This window comes from Sinohyriopsis cumingii, chromosome 10 (assembly GCF_028554795.1).
Source record: "Sinohyriopsis cumingii isolate HCF-2022 chromosome 10, ASM2855479v2, whole genome shotgun sequence".
Taxonomy (NCBI): Eukaryota; Metazoa; Mollusca; class Bivalvia; order Unionida; family Unionidae; genus Sinohyriopsis; species Sinohyriopsis cumingii.
The window spans coordinates 85,040,904-85,066,049 of NC_142970.1; the positions used below are offsets into that span (position 1 = coordinate 85,040,904).

At 35.0% G+C, this 25,146-nt stretch overlaps 1 protein-coding gene across 1 annotated transcript; it reads left to right on the forward strand.

Annotated features, from left to right (window-relative positions):
- The first annotated feature begins 339 nt into the window (after window positions 1-339).
- On the forward strand, window positions 340-16,602 carry LOC149790501 (collagen alpha-1(XII) chain-like). Its single transcript, XM_089971395.1, has 6 exons — window positions 340-519; window positions 1,811-1,957; window positions 7,322-7,401; window positions 8,877-8,948; window positions 13,790-13,946; window positions 15,983-16,602. Exons 1-6 carry the CDS (start codon window positions 489-491, stop codon window positions 16,552-16,554), a joined length of 1,059 nt encoding a protein of 352 aa, XP_089827521.1. The 5' UTR covers window positions 340-488; the 3' UTR covers window positions 16,555-16,602.
- The last annotated feature ends 8,544 nt before the right edge of the window (window positions 16,603-25,146 follow it).

Here is a 25,146-nt window from a genome sequence, read left to right on the forward strand (position 1 = left end):
ATCGCCATTCTCGAATTTATCCGTTATGGCTGATATTAATGTTATCAGATGATAAAGGACTATGTATGTATGTATGTATGTATGCATGTACGTATGCATGTATGTATGTAGAACCTTTCTCAAAAAGGGTGTAATCTCGGCATATTTCACTATATCGGCACTTTAGTCATTGTGCGTGGTAGTACGTCAGAACGTTCAAGTGACGTAAAACCCAAAAGAATGACACTTTATACAATCTCTACCAAAATTTCATCTTTGCCCAACAACAGATAACGTCAGCAAAACTAAAATTAACTTCGTGAATTTTTCCAATACAAGACTGATATTCCCTATGTCTCTTCCAGGGACACCGTCTGCGATTACATTATCGGTCCGCGTGTTGAAGGGAGCGCCATGAAATGCTGATAGCAAGATATTTCTTGATTCAAAGATAACTATATTGATTTACAACAAAGAGGTTTTTGTAGGACACGCAAGCAAAAGTAAATATGAGATTGCTGTTTATTCTCTTCCTGTATGGTAAGTCATGCTGTATGTATGTATGTATGTATGTGAGGCCGTGCGGGCTGGAATCCTACCATATTTATTAGGTTGAGTTAGCTACCTCTGTGCATCCTGGGGCTAAACACTTTATTCTATTTGCCTTGGTTATAAATAGCCTTCATATATTGCTGCACCTTCCAAAATTTAAACCAAATAAAATCGCTTTGTTTGACTCATCGACTTATCAAATCGGTTCAGTGTTTGTTTGTCAGTATGCAAATTATTTGTTTTGTGTCTTACATGTTCAGGAAGCAATTTACTGTATTACTTATCTGGGCTCGTAAATACCTTTTACTGGAATTTATATATTTCAAAGACTTTGTATTATTCTTTTATCGTTAGTAAGTCTTGATCGTGACGCCAGAGTTTCCAACAATTTCCCAGACAGTGCAGTAATGACCCCATGCGGGATTACTTTTGCAAAGGTCTGCTGAACATTTTTTTTTTTTCATTTAACATTAGAGAACTGCATTTTCCGCGGGAAAAATGTATACAATCTTTGAACCAGATTTAGATGTACATCTCGTCAACTTCAAATCAAGTCTTAAAGGTTTTGAAATAAAGAAAGAAAATTACACTATACTATCTTTAAAAAGTCAAGTAAAAGATGATTATTTTTTTTTCTTTGGTTTCTTTTGTTTTCTGCTTCTATAATCGGGGCTTAGAATATCAGAAATTTGTTACCAAGATATATTCAAATTAATAATGATCTGATCAAGGAATAATTAAAGCTTTTCGAAAGTCAATTTTTGTCCGCGTTCAATAAAATTGTAAAGGCTAGGTATCGTGCCATGGAGGCAATATAAATATTTCTCCATAGATCATAGGAATATTTAGTTGTGCACAAAATAGACGCATTTCATTGTGTCAAAGATCAAATATGTATTAAAAAATACAATGTGCGCATCCTATTACTGATTCTTCTTTGGAACTTTGGCTGTATTGGAAGATAATTATTATTATTATTATTATTATTATTATTATTAAAAGTGCTTATTTTGAATGCTTTATTATTATGAATATTATGTATATGTAATATGCATGTACTAGAAATTGTTGCGATCTGGCAAGAAATTGATTAGTGTATTTACCAATTACGAATTAGAACTTTAACTTTCTTTTTGCGTTGTGTCAAATACGAAGTGCTTTCTAAGCGTCAGGAAGGTGAGAAAAACAATGTTACAATGTTCCGTTTCCGTTCTCTTCGTAACTGTTATTGAAAAGAAATATGTTTTGAATAATATAATCACGATTGTTACTTAACCAGGACTGTATCTTGCGGATTTCACTTCTGGCCAGAAATGTGATGACATTGACACGACCGCATGCTTACTGCTCCAAACTTCTAAGCCGAACTTGTGTGCAGATTTGTCGGTTGCACGGTCTACATGTCCAAAGTTTTGTGGGTTTTGCCGTACGTATGATCCATTATTGCAAAGTTCACACCACTACATTTCCTTGTTTGTTTTCATTTGGCTCTGTAAGTTTGAACTATATATACAACATTATAGGGTGTATAAGACCTGATCACTTCAAAATAAGCACTAACGACACAAGTTGTTAAATGATGCTGGTACACGATCGTTGCAGATGGATTTTTCAGAAACTCCCTAAAAGTGGAAAGTAACTTACCAGTTAATAGTTCATATATTGAGACAATTTGATCGTAACTACATTTACAATTGTAAGATTTTCATTGTATAAATAAAAATCATAAATACATTTAGACACTTCAAGAAATTCAAATTTCAGCGTCCAAAATATACCATCTACTATAAAGATTATCGTTCAGTCAGACTTCAGTACTTAACATAAATTGTAAGAAATACTATATCAGACAGTCTAAAAGAAAAATCATTGAATACAAAATAACAATTCAATAACTTTTATGCATTAAAAACAATGGAAATAACTTCATGCAAATGTTTTTAGAGAGAAGGGATATACATTTACAGACTTTTACAATGAAAGTGAAAAATTATGTCAACTTGTTTTCAAGACTATACAAAATAAAGGATTGATCAAATTTAGTTGTTTTCAGAATACGGTTTCAGGGAATGCAAAAATTGATTTTGTTGACAATTAAGCATCTGCGATACAATGCAAAGTTGTAGCAAATTGCAGATTGACAGCTTTTATTCAATTACGATAACATTGAAATAACTCCCACCTGTCCAGACGATAAGGTAGTTTAAAAAGTACATGAAAATGGAACACATTTCGTATTTGATGCTAGTAAAGACCTAAAATTGAAATTGCTTATCTTTACAGTACAGCTTGAAGATCACATAAACTTCGTAAGGTCAGTTTACAATTACTCAGCAAATACAGACATATAATTTATATGGGACAAAATTCAGATCGACACCGCTCTTCGAGACTCGATATATGAAGCATAGGCAGCAAGCAGAGTCAGCTATAGGAATGACACTGTTTGACATAAATGTATTCATGTGTATGAAATGATTGAAGAAACTTTACAAGTGTTAAAAATATCACATATTTTTGAAACTTTTCTGCTGGCTTTATGATAAAAGCTTTATGATAAACGTCTTCCTAAGTGATTACTGTGGAAATATTAATGAATTAATTGCACACACAAGAATCGGTACGAAAAGATTTCGGACAGAATAAATATTTTAGTTGTGCATTACAGCAAGGACAAAACAATTTCAGGGTAAACTGTTATTCCAGACAAAATGAAAAGGTAAATTGTTCAAACTCTCAAACATAACAAAATAAATAAACTTTCTTTTATTAAGAACTGAACATCCCTCTTACCTTAAAGTCTTGTCTGAGATGTGCAGAACGTTTACCTGACGTTTACAGGACATCTCACATTGGGTGACGAAAGTACAACACGTACGTGTCAGTTAATTAGCATTGTTATGTATATCTATAGATTGGTAACTCCTGGTACATGATTTTATCTTATTTTTGTATGTTTTTTATTCATGATCGTGAACTGTAGCAATTTCCCATTATCAATACTTAGTTTCATTATTAATGAGCTTTGTATGGTTTTACTATATATTGTTCAGTATATCCAAAGCTATGTACAGGTCTATCTGTTACTTTTGTTATTTCTTCAACTTTGTTGTGCTTAATTTTTTTTAGCATTGCTAGTTATGAGCTTTATCTTTTTCTCTAGATTAATTCATTCTGATGCCAAAGTTATTTGCATGACCTGAAAAATCACGACTGCTCAATGGTACGAGTTATGTGCGTTATAGTTCGCATTGCTCAATGGTATGTGTTATGTGCGTTATAGTTCGCACTGCATATTTTTACGTAATTGGCTCCTTTATATACCCGTTAAGTGTTGACTGGTTCGAACATTGCCTTACGTATTTCTGCCGTAAAAATTGGAATAGATTTGTTTAGTTGAAATACAGTCTTCTTTGTCTAGGACACCACAGGTTTTATATGCTTCAGTCTTCATACTATGTACACTAGTTCTACAATTTAGCTCAGTCCGTAGGTAAATACTTATATGCAATACATTTGTTTTGCAGAGTATTGACTTATATCTATCGTGGGTTGACTTAACTTGCAAACAAAATGAGTTTATTAGCTTGGCGGGTTTCATTGTTCATGACATGCCGTAGTGTGCTTTCATCTGGTGTCCTTGATCGCTAAAATGTCTAACGGGCATTCCGCTAACCAACTAACTATATATATATATATATATATATATATATATATATATATATATATATATATATATATATATATATATATATATATATATATATATATATATATATATATATATATATATATATATATATATATATATATATATATATATATATATATATATATATATATATATATATTTGATTTAATTATATCTGATTTAATTGTTTGTAAGTTTTAAAATCTTTTATTTTTTTTAAAATTTCATTATATGTCAAAATAATGTGGTTCTGTTTGCTAGGATCTCATACATTTTCAAGAAAATAGTTTGACCTTGACTCTTCATTTTAATAAACACCAAATATTGACATAGAACCTGACAGCGATTCAAAATTAGTAGAAACCACGTAGATAAGTTATATTTTCTTTTAAAATGATTGGTTGTTGTCGAGGTCATGATGGGACTACGTGATTTAAGATGTAAACAATTTATTTTTATTATTTCTTAGAATAAAATGATTGGTTTTAGTCAGGGTCATGTTAGGCGGACTTGAAATAAACACGATTTCGTAACTTCGTGATTTTCGAAACTTCGTTTCAGAATACGATATAACCTTTGTTTTAGAGAAATTCACTCAGTTATTCTCTTACACCGGAAAGTGTCTGTTGTGTCGTTTAAAGTTATTTCAAATTATTTGGATTGAAAAGGTCTAATTCTTTTTTCCTGTAGATATACGTGTGTTCATACGAAATTCTTGAAAAAAGACATCTCTTATAAAAATTTATTCGGATCTCCAAAACAGGAGTGATATTTATTGTGTTTTACAAGGACCTGTACTCAACCATACTGCACCGGATACAGCACAGGTCATCGCATTCAATCTTGGATTTTTCGTCGGGACTCGAACTTGAAATCATTAGAACATTTTATTATTATGACTTCTTCAATCTAGTTTTCCTAACCGAATCAGATAACCGCACATCTTGTTATATCATGACGATGGTGAATTCAGTGAACGCTAAGAAAGACATCATCACTTTCTATCTATATATTTTCGCTTTACCAAGTGGTGGAGATTTCAAGCAATTTGAACATTCGAGCATTTTGCTAACGGTTAGAGAAAACTTCTGACTTATGTTTAGCAAAGTTAGAATTTAAAACGTTTGTAATGTTTGAGCTAAAAGATATTCAAGGTGGAGGGGAAAATAATTAATATAGTATTAGCACAGTATTATGTGTGTGAAATTTCCTTTTGCGCGACCGTATACAGGTTTGCAAAATAGAACTACACCGTACGTTCGAGCATCCTTGTTCCAAACTCCTGAGACCAAGCTTACTGAAAACCTCGGACACCCTTAAGTCATGCCAGTAATCACCCAGAATATCCGGATTTTCTGTTTTACTTTTTGTATTCTTTAAGCATTCACGTCCCATATAATTTAGCAATATTCTGTATTTGGCATTACTAAAAGATTTAAGAGTAATTTTTCGGAGATTCTATTTACTTTTCATATTTATTTTAGGGGCGCGCTAGCATTTTTATCAACATTCTGTTAGCGATTATTGGAAAAGCTAACACTCAGATTCTTTGTGTTAGTGATACAAGACCTATTTTATGCGTATTGTGATTTGCAGTTGTGACCTGTTTAACTTGACTTTACCTAAATTACATTATATATCCCATCCCTTTTTGCCAAACCAAAAGCCTGTCTAACTCTTTCTTTTTGTTAAATATACTGCAGCGTTCATCGGCTAAGGATCCGACTTTGAAAGTTATAGTTTCAGGCAGTTTATATAGAATATAAACAGTATAGGCACATATACCTGTCCTTGGGGAACCCCAGACATTTCAGATAACTCCTTACCTTCAAGCACAACATTCATCATTCCCCAATTTTGGAACGAAATATTGACTTCGTGATGAGTTTCACAAGTATTCTACCCTTAATAATAAGCAGTACATTGTTAGCATTTCTCTTTGCGTTCGTATCAATGAAAAACCACGATGAACAATGAATATTTTTTCAAACTTTAGAATTCCCAACCAATATTAAATCAGAGCTCATACAATATAACTAACTTCTGCTACCCTATTTATTCACTTTGTACGTGAAAGGAATGTTATAAGTCTATCAGATTATAGAGCAATAATAAACCACAAACAGCATTTGTGTCAGATACATCTTCTTGTCGACTACATTTAAAAAATCAATCCCAGAAGTCATTTCAACACTGTCAGGAAACTTTATTGTAACTTGGATGATGACTATTTCTGAGCTTTATGTCTTGTGGCCTCCATGTTTTACTGTTCACTGTTGCCAGAATATAATAACTATGGTCCGATACTAATTAATAGGTACTTCGCGAACAAAACATACATGTAAAAGTGCATTTAGCTGTTAACGTTTAGTACTAATTAAAAATATATGTGATTCAGCTAAATTTGTTATGACGCGTTTAAAATAATAAAATGATTGTCATTTTTACAGAACTTCATCAAAATGTTTATTTATTTTTATCAGTTCTCTCCTTTCCAGCTACCATACTGAATTTCTGTTTGAAGATGATTTTGTTGTTGTTTTGGGATTGACGCCATTTTGCAGAACGCGATGGGTTATACATGGCGGACAATATATAGCACAGCATTTGTTAACCACGCAATATTTGTATTATATACTATATGAGCATGTACGTGATCATGGCAATAGACTATTGAATTGAATTTCATTGTTTTAAATTATTAAAAATTAAACCCAATAAACAACAAACTAAATGCGATAGAGTCGCCTGGCACGCATATATTTTATTATCTCCAGCTACTAAAAGGTTGTTCCATATTCCAAATAAAAGCTATGCAAAGCAAAATATCAAAAGTATCAATATGGAACAATATGAAAGAATCGTGCAAAACTATAACAAATATTAAATCGACCCGATTATGCTTTCGGTTTTTAATATTTTGCAAATCCTTATGCCAACTGCACGATAAATCATACTGAAACTCAGCATATTTTTCTCAGCAATTTTTTTTTTTTTTTTTTTTTTTTTAAGTGGCAGGGAATCCTATGTTATGGTGCAATTGCTATTACCGGAGAACTTAAATGATGAAAACATTAGATTTTAACTGTCTTATTTCAGCTCCGACTTGCTATAACTGCGAATCTCCCACATTACATCCCACGAGTTGTAACGTAACTGCAGTTTGTGGTGATAATGAGGTACATACGTACATACATACATATACATATATACATACATACATATACATACATACACACATATACATACATATACATACATACATACATGCATGCATGCATGCATGCATGCATACATACATGCATGCATGCATACATACATACATACATACATACATATACATACATATACATACATACATGCATACATGCATAGATACATACATATATACATATATATACATACATACATATACATACATATACATACATACATATACATGCCTATATATATATATATATATATATATATATATATATATATATATATATATATATACATACAGACATATAAATACATATGCATACATAGATACATACATATACATACATATACATACATACAAAATACATACATGCGTACATACACACATACATACATACACACATACATACACTGTGCAACTCTTTGTTTAGTCTACCTTCACGGTCACACCTATCCATAACATGGCAGTCTGTAAGGGCCGTCCATTTAGAACCTGCGCATGTAGGAGGAGGAGGGGGTAACCCAAATGCATACGCTTGCGTATGGGGGTGGGGTCTACTGATCATGTACGTACGAATAGGAAACGGGGGTGGGGGGAGTAAGAATTCGATAATAGTTTGTCTAATACGTAGCCTGTTCGACTGTGTTCAGTCGGCGTTTGAATTTTAGCGGACACTAGACAAACTTTTGAAAGTTAGGCAGCTTATTTCTTTGCTGCAGCCAGACATTCAACGTCGATGGACTATTTGTGTTATTAAACACGTTGATATTATTAATCCTTTATCGTTTCTGCGTGGATTAAATATAGGCCGTTCTATGGCATTCGAGGGGAGGGGGGCGCGTCAAGCGTGCATACGCGGGGGGGGGGGTAAAAAGGTACGCATGTGTACAGGGAGAGTGGAGTGGTCAAGCTTTGCCAGATTTTTGCGTACATACTAAATGGATGACCCCTAAGCCCTCTTACGGATATATTGACAAAGCATACACAAAAGATGAATGGAACTGGTGATAGACAAATTTCAAACTTTCCAACACTCCCTTTGATTGATGATCATCGGCAACATCAACATCAAATGCACCGAATACTCATCTTGGCTGTTAGGATTCTAATGTTTAGTTCAAAAAGTACATTGATTATGTGAGATATATAACCTAAGTTCATCTTTTACTCGTTATAATTTAACGAACTTCCCACATATCAAGTTATGTTGCGTTATTGCTATTTGCTTTTTATTTGTTCCTATCCTATTCGAGTATTAAAGATGATGCAACCGTTCTTCTGATTAATATCAATAATGACTGATGTATACGCATGCAATATGAAATATTAATAATTTTGAACTCATTTATTGTAATTTGTTCCTGAATGAAAAATAATGTTTGTCACTTGGCACTAGCAAAATCTTCAGCGATGCTAAGAACACAAAGAATGTAACCTTTCTGTCTTCAGATCTGCATGTTGAAGGAACTCAAAGCATCTGATGGACATCACGAGTACATCATGATGTGTCAGAAAAAAGAGGTGATTCAAATCTATGTCTGTCCTATCTCTCTCAAATACGTGCATACACAGTCACACATCACATACACAAAATGATGCATACAAGCATGTATATATATATATATATATATATATATATATATATATATATATATATATATATATAGCATACATTAAAAATAACACGGCATTTAAAGTGTTGGTATAAAGCAATTTGATATACCAATTCTAATAGTATATCAAATTCTGATCCGCCCATGGCGCAGTAATACGAATATATAAATATTCTTTCAACTGCAGGCCTATCGATCAACGATGAATTTCAACTCATTAATGATTAATGACGTATGAAAATAATGATGAAAAGTATTAATAGTTCACATTTTCTAAATGACTTTAACATGGCACACAATTTCATCGCAATCGTTTCTTTTTTTCCGTTCACTTCTCCCATCTCATGCATAAGGGGCTACATACGCAGAAATACGGAGTAAGAGAGAAAAACAATTTGTGTTGGATGAAAACCTTAAAACTGATCTTACACGAAGTAACCTAAAAGAATATGGTTAGTTGTAACATTATGTTCAGTGTTCATAATATCAATGATACATATTTGCAATAGCCTGTCGACACTATAAGTTAAATTTGTCGGTTACGAGGCACACATACTGTAACGTATTTAATGCTTTATTGTTGTTTTTGTTGTTTCTTACACCTCTTATAATGTTCCAAAAATCGATTATTATTATTATTATTATTATTATTAATTAAATATCCAAAGTCCAAATGGCGGCTCATTTTAAAGCCTGTGTTCTATCATCAACTATTAATCAGTAGTTTCAGCTGATAACAGTAACACTTTAAAGTCTATGTTAAAACTTCAACTATCAATCACAATAGTTACAACTGATAACATTAACATTTTAAAACCTTAAAATGTAAATGATCAAATGATTGATTTACTATGCAGTTTGAGTCCAGGCTGTTATGATCTTTGAGCATTCGCAACTTGAACATTATATTAGTTAGATAATGATATCCTACGGAAGTTTACCTCCTTCCTCTCTGAACCAGTGATATATAGACTATAAAGCGAAAGACTATGAACATTTATTCGATATGTTTCACTTGAATAAAGATAAGATTGATTGGAATAATGAGAAAGTGGTATTTTGTTGTCATTTTCTTGACAATACAAGTATGTTGTGATCTTATTTTGATTATTGATCTGGTTCTGCACTTTATGCACGATCACAATTAAGTGATGGTAGCACTTGTAACTGATATATGTTCCTCAAACTGTCTTTGTAGATATTTCATGAACTGTTACACATTTGAATAAGCCATACTTTGAACTTTTCGGTGCAACATAGCTATAATTACACAAAAATCTTAATATCTAAAAGATATCACAGCCCTATTATCTGGGCTCTCAACTTCCAGGAAACGTTTGCGAAACATATTATTCAAACATTATACAGTAATCATGTAGTCCCAAGGAACGTTTTTATTATGGTTTTCAATACAAATTGTAAAACCACATGGAAGAATTTTAGAACCAAATAATTTTTTATGTTCTGCCTTCTGCAAATAGTCCTAATTAATGCAAAATCTATTGAGATGGCACACAAATAAATCCTTAGCAAACAAGGAAGAATATCTAATCACGTTACAAACTCTGACACATTTTAAAAAAAATTGGATGAACGGCACAATTAATGCAGACAAACGCAAATTTATATCAGATTTGGATCAAACTCAACACTTTTTTTAAATTTTAGTTTATTTTAAATCAAAAGATCTTAATCATAGGAAGAACAGATGTATGTGCCTCTGTTGTCAAAGCACCGAACTGTAACTAACATTATAGAGTACAATGTGTGCGTGCGTGTGTGTGTGTGTGTGTGTATGTTTGTGTGTGTGTGTGTGTGTGTGTGTGTGTTTGTGTGTGTGTGTGTGTGTGTGTGTTTGTGTGTGTGTGTGTTTGTGATACCTTCCTACGATCTCGTGGGTTATTAGGTATCATGGTAATCCACGTTTTTGGTATTTTATCTCCAGATTCCTGACTAGTATATTATTTTTAAAATATTCCCATGAATATCACTATTTCTCAAATAGAATCCATATCTTCTTAAAATCGGTATCACTGTAACACGGTTAACCAATATGTCGTATGTTAATGTCCCATGATATTATGCAAGAGTTAGATCACATAATTACCGTATTTGTCCAGAACCAAGACATCGAACCTATGGTAGCAAATAAGAGTCAAATTCAGAACTATTGCCAATACTTGATTCTTTGTGGCATTCGCAATTGACGGGTGTTGACTTTAAAGCTTTCTTGTGTATGATTTATTATTTTTTATTAGAACACTGGGAGTTGTTTAAACAGTCTGAGGTTGACATGCACTTTCATTCTCATTATGGTGGTCCATTCTCTGACAATCCCAGCACTACTCTCCAATCACAGGTGGTTACAGATGAATTTCGTTAATTGTCTCTGATAAGTTTATCTTGGATGACACAGGTGGTAGAATGAGTGTCATTATTAAAGTAGCATCTATTTTTCGAGCTGATTTACAATTTGTGCAACACATTCATCAGTTTCCATCATTAGGGCAAGTGAATGCCATCGTAAAAATAGTTTTGTTCGGTCTTACAAAGATATCAGAGTAACTCTCCTTGCAAAGCCTAGGACCTTCATGGCGTCTGTTTATGGATCGTTTCCAGAAGTGATCTGATTTAAACAAGGATTTAAATGCATTTGAAAACAGAGCAAAGAACAAGAAATATACACAAATCATACCTTAAAGGTCAGAGTTTTACTTAGTTACCACCGATTGCATATATATATATATATATATATATATATATATATATATATATATATATATATATATATATATATATATATAATTTTACGGCTTGCACACGTCTTCATAGCAATCGAGTCCAGAAATAGAAAATATATTGCGCCAACTATATGCCATTCAATGAAAATCACATGGAATGTTAAATAAAAAGGAAGTAATCCAACTGGAAATGTTGAAAGAGAAATAGCTCCTTTGCTACCACACTTTCGACCATTTCCTGTTACACGTATGACAGTCTTTCTTTAGAATGCAGCATGATAATATGGTAGATTTGTACTGTATTGAATTGACTTTAAAGGACAATGACAAACCATTCATTTAGCAATTCATCTATCATATTGTTTGTGAATTTAAACGGTATAAAACGAAACTGCATTTGAACTGATGAAAAATAGTTTTCTTTTAACCATTTAGTGGATCTTTGAAATAAACGCTCAACATTATCTATCAATCACAGTGGTTACGCATAATATTATTAACATTTTAAAGTCTGTGTTATATCATCAGCTATCAATCACAGTAGTTATAGCTGATAGCATTAACATTTAAAGTCTACGTTAAACCTTCAACTATCAATCACAGTAGTTACAGCTGAAAACATTAACATGGTATATTTTTTTGGCTTAGTTACTTCGAAATCCTGAGCGAAACTCGGACCGTGCTGCACGAACAAATTGCCTGCAGCGGGGAAACTAAGTACCTAGCTGGGCATATCTGTCACAGCTAGTGTACTTATAGAGCAAATTCTCTATAACCAAAACACATTACGCCAAGTCTTATCAGGAAGCTTACCCCTTTACGGAAGCTAATCTCCAGCTGTAGAGCTGCCTAAATTCCATGCCTTGTATATGGTTTGATGTCGAGTCACCAGCTGTAGAGCTGCTTTATATATGTCTGCCATGCCTTGTACATCGTTTGATGTGGAGTCACATAACTCTGTGGGGTTTCATGTGACGTATACGCTGTGTTTTGGTGACGTTGGATAGGAAGATTGGACTGGTTTTCTCGATGCGAGGGACAAGGGCTTCGCGACCAACGGGTCTGTGATGTGAGGGATCCTTCAAAAGACTGAGAGTAGCGGACCATGCGTGGGTGCTTCTCTGGCCATTTACTAGAGCGCGTGGAACCGGAATTAACATCTTAGTCGTCAAATGGGCGCCACGATAGTTATAGTGTTCCATGTTATTTCCACAATTGCATTTCATAATTTCATTCATTCCTATTGTTAAATCATTATGTGAACGATCGATATGTTCGTAATTTCATTCATTCCTATTGCTATATCGTTATATGAACGATCGATAGGTCCATAATGTCATTCATTCCTATTATGTCGTTATATGAACGATCGATAGGTTCATCATTTCATTCATTCCTATTCCTATTTCAATATCGGTTTACGATCGATAGGTTCATAATTACACGTATTGCTATATCGTTATGTGAACGATCGATAGGTTCGTGATTTCATTCTTTCCTATCGTTATATGAACGATCTATAGGTTCATAATTTACACTGCTTTTCTAAATCGTTATTTGAACGATACATTCATAATTACATTCTTTTCTAAATCGTTATTTGAACGATACATTCATAAATACATTCTTTTCTAAATCGTTATTTGAACGATACATTCAAGACTCTTTATATTGGGGTGTAGGTCACTTTTATTTTGTTGATCGGTGATAGGATTTCACGTTTGTTTTGAAATTCCATTCGTTAAATTAATGTAGAGTTTTTCTCTCGTTTGAGTTATTTGTTGATGATAGTTCCATGTTAGGAACTTTATAATTTTCCTTATCTTTTTGTTTATAATGGTGTCAGATTTGTTTATATTTAAATTGCGTTTATTAATAAACATCTTGTAAACGCAGTTGCTTTTTGGTGTCTTCCCTAATCCAGTCGCAACCCGGGTTCATCCTGTGACACTGTAATTGGTATAAAAACACATAATACATTAAAATTTATTTATTCATATCTCTCAAGGTTTGCGACGGCTTAGGGTTCGGTTTTCCAGCGTTCGGCAAAAGGGATTCGGAAATATCGCTAGAGTCACGAGATATTTCCATCACGTGTTGTAAGACAGACCTGTGCAATATACCAGTTGTGTCGACTACATTCCCAAGCACAATTACAACTACAGGTATGTACAGATAGACAAGTGAACGGTTCAAACTGAAACAGAAGAACGGACAGACAAGCGGACAAAACGACAGACGAACAGAAAGATAGAGTAGTAGACTGAGCGACGTACAGACGTATGGGTTGATGAATTGGTGGAGAGATGCATGCATATCTGATAGTGTACGAAAAAGAGGTAGTGAATGGATACATATAATATAGGAAGGAAAATTGTGTGATTAATAAATAGGTACTTACTTGTTTTTGAATATATGCATGTATACAGTTCCATGTTAAATGGTCTCGTGCCAATAGTTTGGACTAATTAGCAATGAGCCAGGAGGAGATATCAAAATAGCATTGTTACTTTCATAACCAATATTAAAAATATAGCAATATGTCAGTCACGTGATTAGGTGCCGCGATTCTCCTGTCCTGGATTACGTCTTGGAGGAATAGTTTTCATTTTTTCCTATCCAATACACTTTCATTGTTCGAAATATATTATCATAATCAGTGGACCGATAGAAGCTTTTTTCTAATATAAAATGTTAGTGTCACTTCTGCATAGAGTTACAATAAACGTATTGACCAGTGGACAAGATGACTGTAAGAGAACTCGTGCCGGACTGGATATGTAAAACGTATGAGTGCAAATATTTCAAATGAAATCTGTAGAAAATTAATGTTGCTAAAAACAGCAGAGCCGTTTCAAATACTGGCAACGGTACTGAGTATTGGATTTAGAACGCATATTGATGTAACGCAGTATCATAGACATAAGTTTCTTAATGAATGTGTATAGCTTGCAAATGGAAACCAAAATATTATGAATAAAGTTAAAAGTTGACAAACAAACGAGATAATAATTTGTCATAATTATGGTTTTATATATTTCTTTGGAATATCTTTCATATCTCCCATAAAAATGAAGTTTGCCTGATTTTAAAAAATGTCTTTGTTTGGAAATATTGATTCAAAGGCAATAAATATGTTAAATAGATCGTACTTTTACATTATAAGATGCAAATAATAAATATGAAAGAAGAGCTAGTTCGAGGCATACTTATACGAACCCAAATCGTCCAACGGCATAATTTTCATTTCACTCGGGTCGATGACTGATTCAAATCGTTGTACGTGGTAACGTGTAATGGCCGATTCCACTCAAGTGTATACAAAAAGGCGACTTTCGGATGGTTTGAACAGCATGCTTGTAAAATTAATCATTATTGAAAACTTAATTTCAAGGTCAATTTGAATAAGACTAATATATATTCTATGCGCGTTTGAGGCTGTGTTAAGTGACAGCTTCATACCGAAGTGAAATGGATCCGCATTTCAAACTTTAGATTGAATGTCAGGGATTGGTCTTATCGCTTTGATGAATACTGTGTTTGATAGACGAGATGTCTTATTACCTATGTTAAAATAAAACGATGAAATACAGTTTGCCTTTTTTATCGGACCTTTTGAACATCACGTCCGTCTCCATGCGGTGAGCAGTTTAACATGAAGACTGGTGCATTTCACCTTAAGTAAAGACCATTATCAATGATGTCACAAACATACAATTTGACACTTATACCTATTAAAGGCTTCCAATATTTACCTTTAATCAGCAAGGCATAATGGGGCTTCCAACATTTACCTTTAATCAGCAAGGCATAATGAGGCAAGTTCAGTACATAACCTATTGATAGATACTGAAAGAAAACCCGTTTCTGTACTATATATATATATATATATATATATATATATATATATTGTGACAATATTTTGTTGAGACTCAAATAACATTTTAACAGCTTCTTATAAACATTGTATGTTGTTACGACGTTAAAATTTATTTGGGAGGGTTTATCTTCGTAAGTATTTTGTGTGATTCCTCATTTTCACATTTTGCAATTTTACCTTTAGTTGGCAGCCTTTAGCCACTATTGTGCTGATGTGCTGGAAAATTCAACTTCGTACATACACACTATAAGTAGCTGAATGATATCGCTGCCGATCACTTCAAGGGGGAAGGTCTAAACCGTTCTGTGATTTTTTTTGCAGTGCATTCGGGACAGGGACTTTGTCGAAGAGATATCCTATTTATCGTGGACAGTTCTGGCAGTGTGGGGTCTTCGAACTTTAAGCAGATGTTGAATTTCATTGTGAGCGTGATTAGCGGGATGAACATCAGTGTAACAGAAAACCGTATAGCCATGATAACGTTCAGCACACGAACACGCTTGGATTGGAACCTTAGCAAGTACAGCGACAAACAGGCGCTTGTCAATGCTACGCTTCATATCCATTACGATTCTGGTACGACCAATACGGCAGAGGCGCTACAGTATTCTCGCACGCACGTCTTCACTCCAGCCACCGGAGATCGCCAAGAATTTCCAAATGTGGCGATTATTATGACAGACGGACAGTCAAGTAATCCTAGCCTAACCGCGGTTGAGGCGGCTGCTCTGCAACACGTTGCCAAGGTGATCGCTATTGGCATTGGGTCAGGCATTAACACCAATGAATTGAACATAATAGCCACTGATCCTGATCACCAAAACGTCTTCCTCTTGGGAGACTTTCATGAGCTCCAAACTTTGCTTACAAAGATCCAATCTGTGCTGTGCTAGTTTGTGAGGGACTGGTATACCTAAATGAAATAAAAATGCTAAAATCTACTATTTTCTCTTTGTAAACGAAATCAATCGGGTAAATTACATATAAAAAATAAGAACGGTTATCTCTTACATTTTCTCTAACTTACCAATGTATAATTTCAAAGTAATTCACATGCCAACAAATGTGCACAAGTTATTAATTCCCATAAGCTCTTCGTGCGTTTCTCGTCGCATCAATTAGTCGGTGTAGTAACACGTTCATACAAGAAAAATGTAACGCGCAATGGGTATATCTACCGAGCGAATAAAATACATTCTGCTTGAGTCTGGCTTGAGATGCAACTTTACACTCTTTCCAAATACTTCAAGACAATAGAGGTTGTCAATGAAAGGGTTCTTAAATGCGGGACTATTGCAAACAATTACATATAATTACATACATGACGGCATCTTACGAAACTCTAATTTCACACTTGCATGGGTTTTCTCGCTTCACGTTTGCATGACCGATCGGTAAACCATTACAAATCGAAGATTACTACTTTACCCCAACAAGACCCAAACATTTACAACAAAGAGTTATTCCTATCTCAAATTAATAAACACTAAATCATTAGAATATCATGATAATTCCTTTCGTTAAGAAATCATAGGGTCCATTTTCGAGGCGAATCCATGCTACTGTACTGTTTTGTGAATAGTGTATTTTATGGCGCCTACTCCTTGAAATTGGCTAATTACTCGGTTTTTAGAAATATCGTCCGATAACAGACTTTCTGTAATCAACACATAATCACTAAATCAATCAAAGATATGAGCTAAGACATACAAATAGCATATATCCTGGATTTATTAGAATAAGTTTTGAATTGAGGGAAAAATCACTACAGTACAATAAAGCAAAGTAACACTGGTCTACAATTTTTTAGAAGTCGTATGTTTCAGAGATGAAATGTATGAATTATTACGGATTATGATGTGCTGAATTCAAATATGACAATTAAAACAACTGATTGGCTATTGCTTCGAAGATATTTAAGTTTTTACATATTACGTCCATGCATATTGTGTAGATAATAGAGTTTTAATCATAAATTGTAAACCTAGGTGTTTTCATGGTTTTCGGATTCTTTTTTATAATAATATTTTACCTGTCCTGTTTATGTAACACATTAAAAAAACAGTAAAAGTTTTATATAAATAAAATGTATTATTAAACAAAAGACAAAACATATTATATATGTATAAGTACATAGTTTAGACCTTCTTCAGTGTCTACTCAGCGCTTCCTGGCTTGTCTCTTGTATTCATTAAATGGAGCATCAGTTTTCACTGTCCAGAAATAGTCTGAAAGCATTGATAGGCTCCATTTGCCATGACAGCGTTTCTCCATTGTTGCAATTTCCTGGTGAAATCACTCTCCGTGCTCGTCTCTCACTGCTCGGCAGTTCGGTGGAAAATAATCTAGATGAGAGTGCAAAAAATGTATCTTTAGTGACATGTTGCAACCAAGGCTTTTGTATTCCTTGAGGAGGTTTTCCACCAACTCCCTGTAGTTTTCTGCCTTGTTTCCGAGAAATTTTGTTGGCACTAACTGGAAGTCTTTCCATGTCATCTTGTCCTTGCCACGCAGTGCACGGTCACATGCATCATCTCGAAGAAGTTCACAAATCTGAAGACCAACAAAGACACCTTCCTTTATCTTAGCTTCACTTAACATTGGAAATTTTCCACGGAGGTACTTGAAAGCTGCTTGTGTTTTCTCTATGGCCTTGACAAAGGTCTTCATCAGACCCAGCTTGATCTTCAAGTGGTAACAAAATCTTTCTCTATTCCAAAAGTGGTGGATGTTGAACACTTTTCCTTCCCAGGCTCCAATGACTGTCGGAGTGGCCAGTCTTTCTTGATGAGGTGGGAATCTCTCGCACGACTATCCCATTCCAACTACTATTCAATGTGTATCCCGTCTGCAGACCAACGAAGAAAGCAAGAACCTTCAAATAGCCACAAAGCTGTCCTTGATGTTGGTCATAGTTTATGCACCTCAAAAGTTGTTTCATGTTTTCATAGTTTTCCTTCATATGGACTGCATGGTCAATTGAAATCGATGTCAAGACATTGCCATTATGCAGCAAAACAGATTTAAGACTGGTCTTCGATGAATCAATGAACAGTCTCCACTCATTTGGATCATGAATGATGTTGAGGGCTGACATCACACCATCGATGTTGTTGCAGGCTACAAGATCACCTTCCATGAAGAAGAATGCGACAAGATCCTTTTGTCGGTCACGGAACGTAAAAACCCTAACATCACCTGCCAGGAGATTCCACTGCTGTAAGCTGGAGCCCAACAGCGCTGCTTTACTCTTCGATAGTTCCAAATCCCTGACAAGGTCATTCAGTTCACCTTGTATTATGAGGTATGGTTCAGAGGAGGAGTATGGAAGAAAATATGGGTTATGTGACATTGATGGTTTATGATTAAAAGTTTCATCCTCTTCCTCTTCATCGTCTGACTGAAGTGAGACTGATTATGGGGTTTCAGGAATCGGCAGTCCTTCTCTGTGGGGTACTGGGAGTTTAGTTCATGGAACATTTCGATAATGTACCAGTCCACTTTTTTGACACACCTTTCCCAATTGGAGGTACCATGTAGAAGTAACAATTGCTGATATGATCTGTTGGTTCTCTCCACATCATTGGCACTGCAAAAGGCATAGATTTTCTTTTCCTGTTCAACCACTAAACAGAAATGTGTCCCTTTGCAAAATCAAACGCTGACAAATAAGAGATCACGACACTGTATGGTTTCTAGAGCTTATATGTAGAATTTCTTTAGCAGAGTGATGTAAGCATATTTATGATTGCGTCATCCATGACTTCTAGAAATAACATGATGCAATTCATATCATGTATGACGCAATACCAGCTTCAAATTGCATCATTTATTGTTTTGCCTAAAAAGCAAGTACTGTTCAAACACAGCCATAGTTTTGTTCATTGGTTAAGTCAGAGATGCATTTTAGTCATTTCTGGTTTAAACTGAGATCCATTCCCTTCCCTTAATAAATCACGTATCCTCCGCCATTCCCAAGTCAAGGGTCGTACATATTGACCCAGTATTATATCTTTAAAACTAGAGGCAATCAACAATTTTAAGCATCATTTTCGTTCTCAATGACCCAGAACTAGTAAAGTTTGACTACATTTATTTCGGAAGCATTTTGGCTGTAGACCAATGTAATCAGTGTGTATTGTTTTTTTTTCTTCAAATACACATACATAATATTTTAAGTATATTAAATGAACTAAATAATTCCTATGAACTATGAATAACATCTCATTTTACTTGATTGTCATTAGAAAGGAAAAATATTATGATATCTTAACTCATGGCAAAAATGAAATTGTCCGGAGACGCATAATGTGGGTAATATAGTAAATTCTGCGTAAAACTACTAGTCAAAAAGCCTTCCGTTTGACCTAAATTGCATAGCATACAAATTCTTGTTATTTCTATCGATATTTCTAAACATGGAGGGGGTAGTTTTATGTTCAAAATGTTCACATTCAAATCTTGTCATTCCTTTGCACTCATAATCATCTGGATGGCCGTGTCATGACTGGTAGCATGAGTTGTGAACATTATTGATCAAACACCAATTTTTCTAAACATAGATACACCGCAACTACGAAAAAGACGTGATCAACCTGATATTTGTTTCTTTTCAAATGTCATTGTTTGTTATATATTTAGGAAACTTACCGTTTGCAAATACTGCTTTGTATTTTGAATTCTACTATCAACTGTTCCAACAACTTTTAATTAAGAAATTATGTGGATGCCAGTTGTCAAATAATAGAATAGACTGATCCATATTTTTTTATATTTTCCACTGGAATCGTGCTTTTTTATGTGTAATGAACGTTGTTGTGTCAATCAGTCTGGTGAAATTCGAGCATCTTCTGGTTTTAGCTTGAATAAAATATGTTCACATTCTGTTCTTGAGACTTATACTAAAGCTTTCAAAAATATATGCTTTATGCCCAAGCGAGTTGAAAAGCACGCGAAATTTTCCTTTGTCGACAAATACTTGACTTTCCTTTGTAAAGCAGCATATGGGGTTGGGATGGCTCTAACCAATAATTAGGGCGTATCACGGCTCACAATTCAAGTTCCGTATGTACATTTTTGTGTAAAAGAAAACAACGCAAAAAATAGTAACACTACTCAACACCCTCCGCCGTCCGCGTCGATACCGGTTTTGTTTTTATTGTCTTGTTGTTTTAAACCTCTTTTCGTTTTTGGTTGATTTTTAAATAGAAAGTCGATATCTGGAATTTTGAAGATATATGATTGCTTTAAGCGATTAGAGAAAATCAGATTTTTGGGAATCGTTGCGTATCTTGACCATCAATTCAAAATAATTGTCAAGCACGTTTAAGCTTTATATTTTAATTATCCAGTCATATTCTTCGATTTTGATCAGCGATTCGAATTCGTCAGAAGTTGTCTTATAAGTTAACAACAGAAGCTATGAAACCATTGCTCTTGTTTGTGAGTGTCGCACATTTCTCGAATACAGATCCAACAATGTTGTGATGGAACTATAGTTTTGTTTTTAAAGCAGTACGTACTTCTTTCAAGGGTGCGGGTAGGGGTGGGTGATGATCGTTGGTGCATTGTTGTTGATTATCACAGGATCGTAGAATTTGTAGGCCCCAAGACAAGTTTGGGGTTCCCTATTGTGGCATCTTTCAATCTCGCCCAGTATTAGCCGAAATTCTTCACCGGAGCTCTGTCAATCCTGTAGGAGTCAACATGATTGATGCGAGTTAATATTTAGCTGTGTCTGCGATAGAACGCGGATTTCGTAGTATATTTGTTTGCCTTTACCTGTAGGCACGGCCAAATAAACTTCTCTGTCATCACACCAAGTCCACAAACCTGAACCCAGCCATGATATCCACGACGAACTGGGTAGCAGTAATAGTAGTAGAGATTAGATCTACGCCATAGGCCCGAATATCAAGGCATGTTGTAGAAAGGGTGACGTCAAAGATGTTAATGACATTAACAGCCTAATACCAATGTCTGTACAGCTTTGCTCTCATATCAGGTTCTTGATGACGTCAGTGTTTAAGTTCGCTGATTTATTGGTGTGTCTAGTTTATATCCACGCTTGCCGTCACCGCTTGTACTTCAAACATCTTAAGGTTTGAATACATGCAGGACTTCAGAATTCAGCCTTACAATCTGGACATCAACAGGAGCCACGACTGGGACGGCTGTAACAAAATAAACCAGTTACTTGATTTGTTGTTGCCCCCTGTACTATTATGGGTAACGGTCTAGATAAATGTTGAGGAAGAAAGTAAATTGCCGCTGGGTTAGCTATCCACGGTCATTTTACAAGAATTCTGAATTTATGAAACTAACTTTATATCAAGAGCTCATCGCCTTTGTTTGAAATCAAATAAGGTGTCTTCGGGATGAAAATATTGTGATGCTTACCACCGATAGAGACCGACCTGTGACTGAGTTCCAGATATATTACGCCAGAGGATGTAGCAGTTTGATTTGTTCAACAGCCTCCATTCAAGAGAATAGTGCTGAGTTCTTTTGGTGGGATTATACAGTATTTATACCGTTGCCCCCGTTCATCATAACGATAAAACCATTTTTACGCCTGAAAGACTTCAGAGGCCTCGGTTACTGGGGACATTATTCATATTACTATAAATTTATCGAAGTTATGAAATCATTGCTTTGTGCCAGTCCTTTTTCCCCCTAAATGATGCTAGTCTTTTTAGGCTGACACTATTCTTTGTTTGTTGTTGTGTTCTGTACTAATTCGTGTTATTCAGATAATTGTGTGCTGGTAATTGGTTAATTTGTGCATCAGTGACCAGAATCATCAACTCTCTTATTGATTTACCTTTCATCGGAGGAAGTGTATGATCGTGGCATCGCCAAACGTGCAGAAACACTTCTTACATGAATGGACGCGACGGAGTGTACAACATTGTTGGTCGATGAAAGATGGTCCAAATTGATATAGAGGGCCATTTGCTTGGCAAAGACAACTGGTCTTTTCTCCGTTATAACTGCTAGCAGCGAGTATCACCCACCATCTAGTATCAGAAGTGATCGTAAGCGAGGCTCATACCTCATTATTAACCGATACCACCTTCATTACTAGTCCATTGGCATCGGAAATCTCGATGGAGTAATTTGAAAGTACCCTCGTTATTTTCTTTAAAAGTATGTCAGGCATGTAGAGCCTTGTGCCAGCGAAACTAGATCACGTGTTTGATCGAATTTCATCCATAAGATACTTTAGACGTCTGTCCATCTTTTTAGCCTCCTCGTATTGATCAATTGTTAGTGCTATAAACGTGATGCGTGCATTTGTGAACGGTGGGTGATCTTTAACCTTAACAAAGACGCTAAATATCAAGCTTGTAATGTATGTGTGACGGTTCAGGATTGAAAACTTTTTACAGCTCCGATTATATTACATATTCAGTCAGAAGCTTCACCATCACCATTAATTTGTTTCTGAACAATAGTTTCAGCATCTAATTGGAAACCATCTCGCATGAGCTGGGACATTGGCGCCTCTTACACGCACCGTCTTTTTCGTCACGTACATTATCTGGTAGAACCGTTGGACAAGCTCCGAAAGTCGTTCCAACCACTACAGCGAACGAAAAAGCAGACTTAAAGAATCCCACTCCTACGAACACACTGCCTTCATTGCTGATGCGGTTATCTAAGGCCATACTGTTCAATGAAATTATTTGCGTACCTCTTTAAGCAAGAGCAGGGGATCAAATCCACTGGAGCGCATATCAAGAAGCAGTAGCCTGCTGACGGATTAAACTAGTGCCACAGTTGTCTTGCCGAGAACGTCCAGAAGCCAAGCTAAATGCTTCGTGTTTAGAGTTCCTTTTCTCTTCCAAATATGGAATATTATTCAGTTAGATTCAGTTTTAGCGAGGACCACACGATTTACAGTGGCACTGCATTTCAGTTGCCTACAGATACCTTGATGTCGCACTTGTCAATGGAGACCTTTGAATGTGTTTGAGTGCTGCTTCCGCCACCACCGCCTTCAGTCGTTGGACAGACATTCAGAACCAAAGTGCTAATGACAAAGCCTATTCACGAAAAGGAAGCAGTAGGTACTTGAACAGAGTCGTATATTCATTGTGGATCTGGTTGACAGTTCTCCCATATACACGTGATTTACCAGGGTGGAGTCTGAAGGAGCTTTTCTCTTCAAGATTTGGACAGTAGTTCAAATACTCTTTTCGCACTGAATCTTTCCTGACATTATGCGATGCAGAACACGCAAAGACAGGGCGAAGACGATGCTGAAACTTTATGTACTCACAATACTGGATACTGGAAAGTATAAACTGTTGATGCAAAAATCATATAAAAATGCATAAGATTGATAAATGTTTGCCTTATGTGTGTGCATAGTTTTTTTCTGTAAGTAAGTCAAATTTTCACACATGGACGGTTGAAATTTCGTCACTATTAACTGTTACTTCTACACTCTCGTATTTTTTTAATTATGCAAGGTCCTGGTGTAAATTTCTAAATTTTAAAATAAGGAGAGGACCATGCTATCATTGCTACTAAACAATAGAACCCTAAGGCGTCATCACAACACCTTCCATGCATGTACCTTCTTTACCAAATAACGTCGTGTACCTCACACCTTATTAGTCTTAATTATAACGACTCGACATAGATGTTTTAATCTTGGCATAAACATTCCAAACCTGCTTCTTTACGCACGAAGTCACAAAAGAACTTTCTTTTAATATATAAGTATTAAATTGTATTCACATGACGAGGGATTTATATTGTATATATCATCCAGACAACGCATATTACGTCAACAAATAAAATTACGGATTGCAGTTTGTTGAGATGATTATGTAGTCATGACATTTTAACATAATTAGGATCCCATATTGTGGAAACATGTCATTAAGGCAACAACGATATGCCAGTTTATCATATCCACAATCATTACGTCAACACATTGGAAAAGGGAACTGGTTTTGTTGACATAAAGGATGTCTTGTAATGGTTGACATAAACAATGTCATGTTGGAATGGTTAACATAAAGGATATTGTGGCGGAATGGTTGACATGGAAGATATCTTGTCGGAATAGTTAATATAAAATAGGTCTTTCTGTAATGGTTGACATAAAGTATATCTTGTTGGAATGGTTTACATAAATTATGTCTTGTTGGAACAGTTGACATAAAGTATCCTGATTGTAGTTGTTGACAAAGGAATTCTTGTTGGAAGGATTGACATGAAGGACGACATGTTTTGAGGGTTGACATAAAAGATGTTGCGTGCTAGAAGCATCGCATGACAGATTAATGTTTACACACTTGAGATTTTTCGAATAAGGATTATGTCATTCAAAAAGAGACTGACAATGAAACTGATCAGTTCTCAGTCGATGGTAAATGATGCAGAATGCTGCTTAGCTCTCCGATACTAACATATTATCGTCTACTTTAGCTTTGCGCCTTTTCCTTAGGTTTCTGATTAAAAGCAAGACA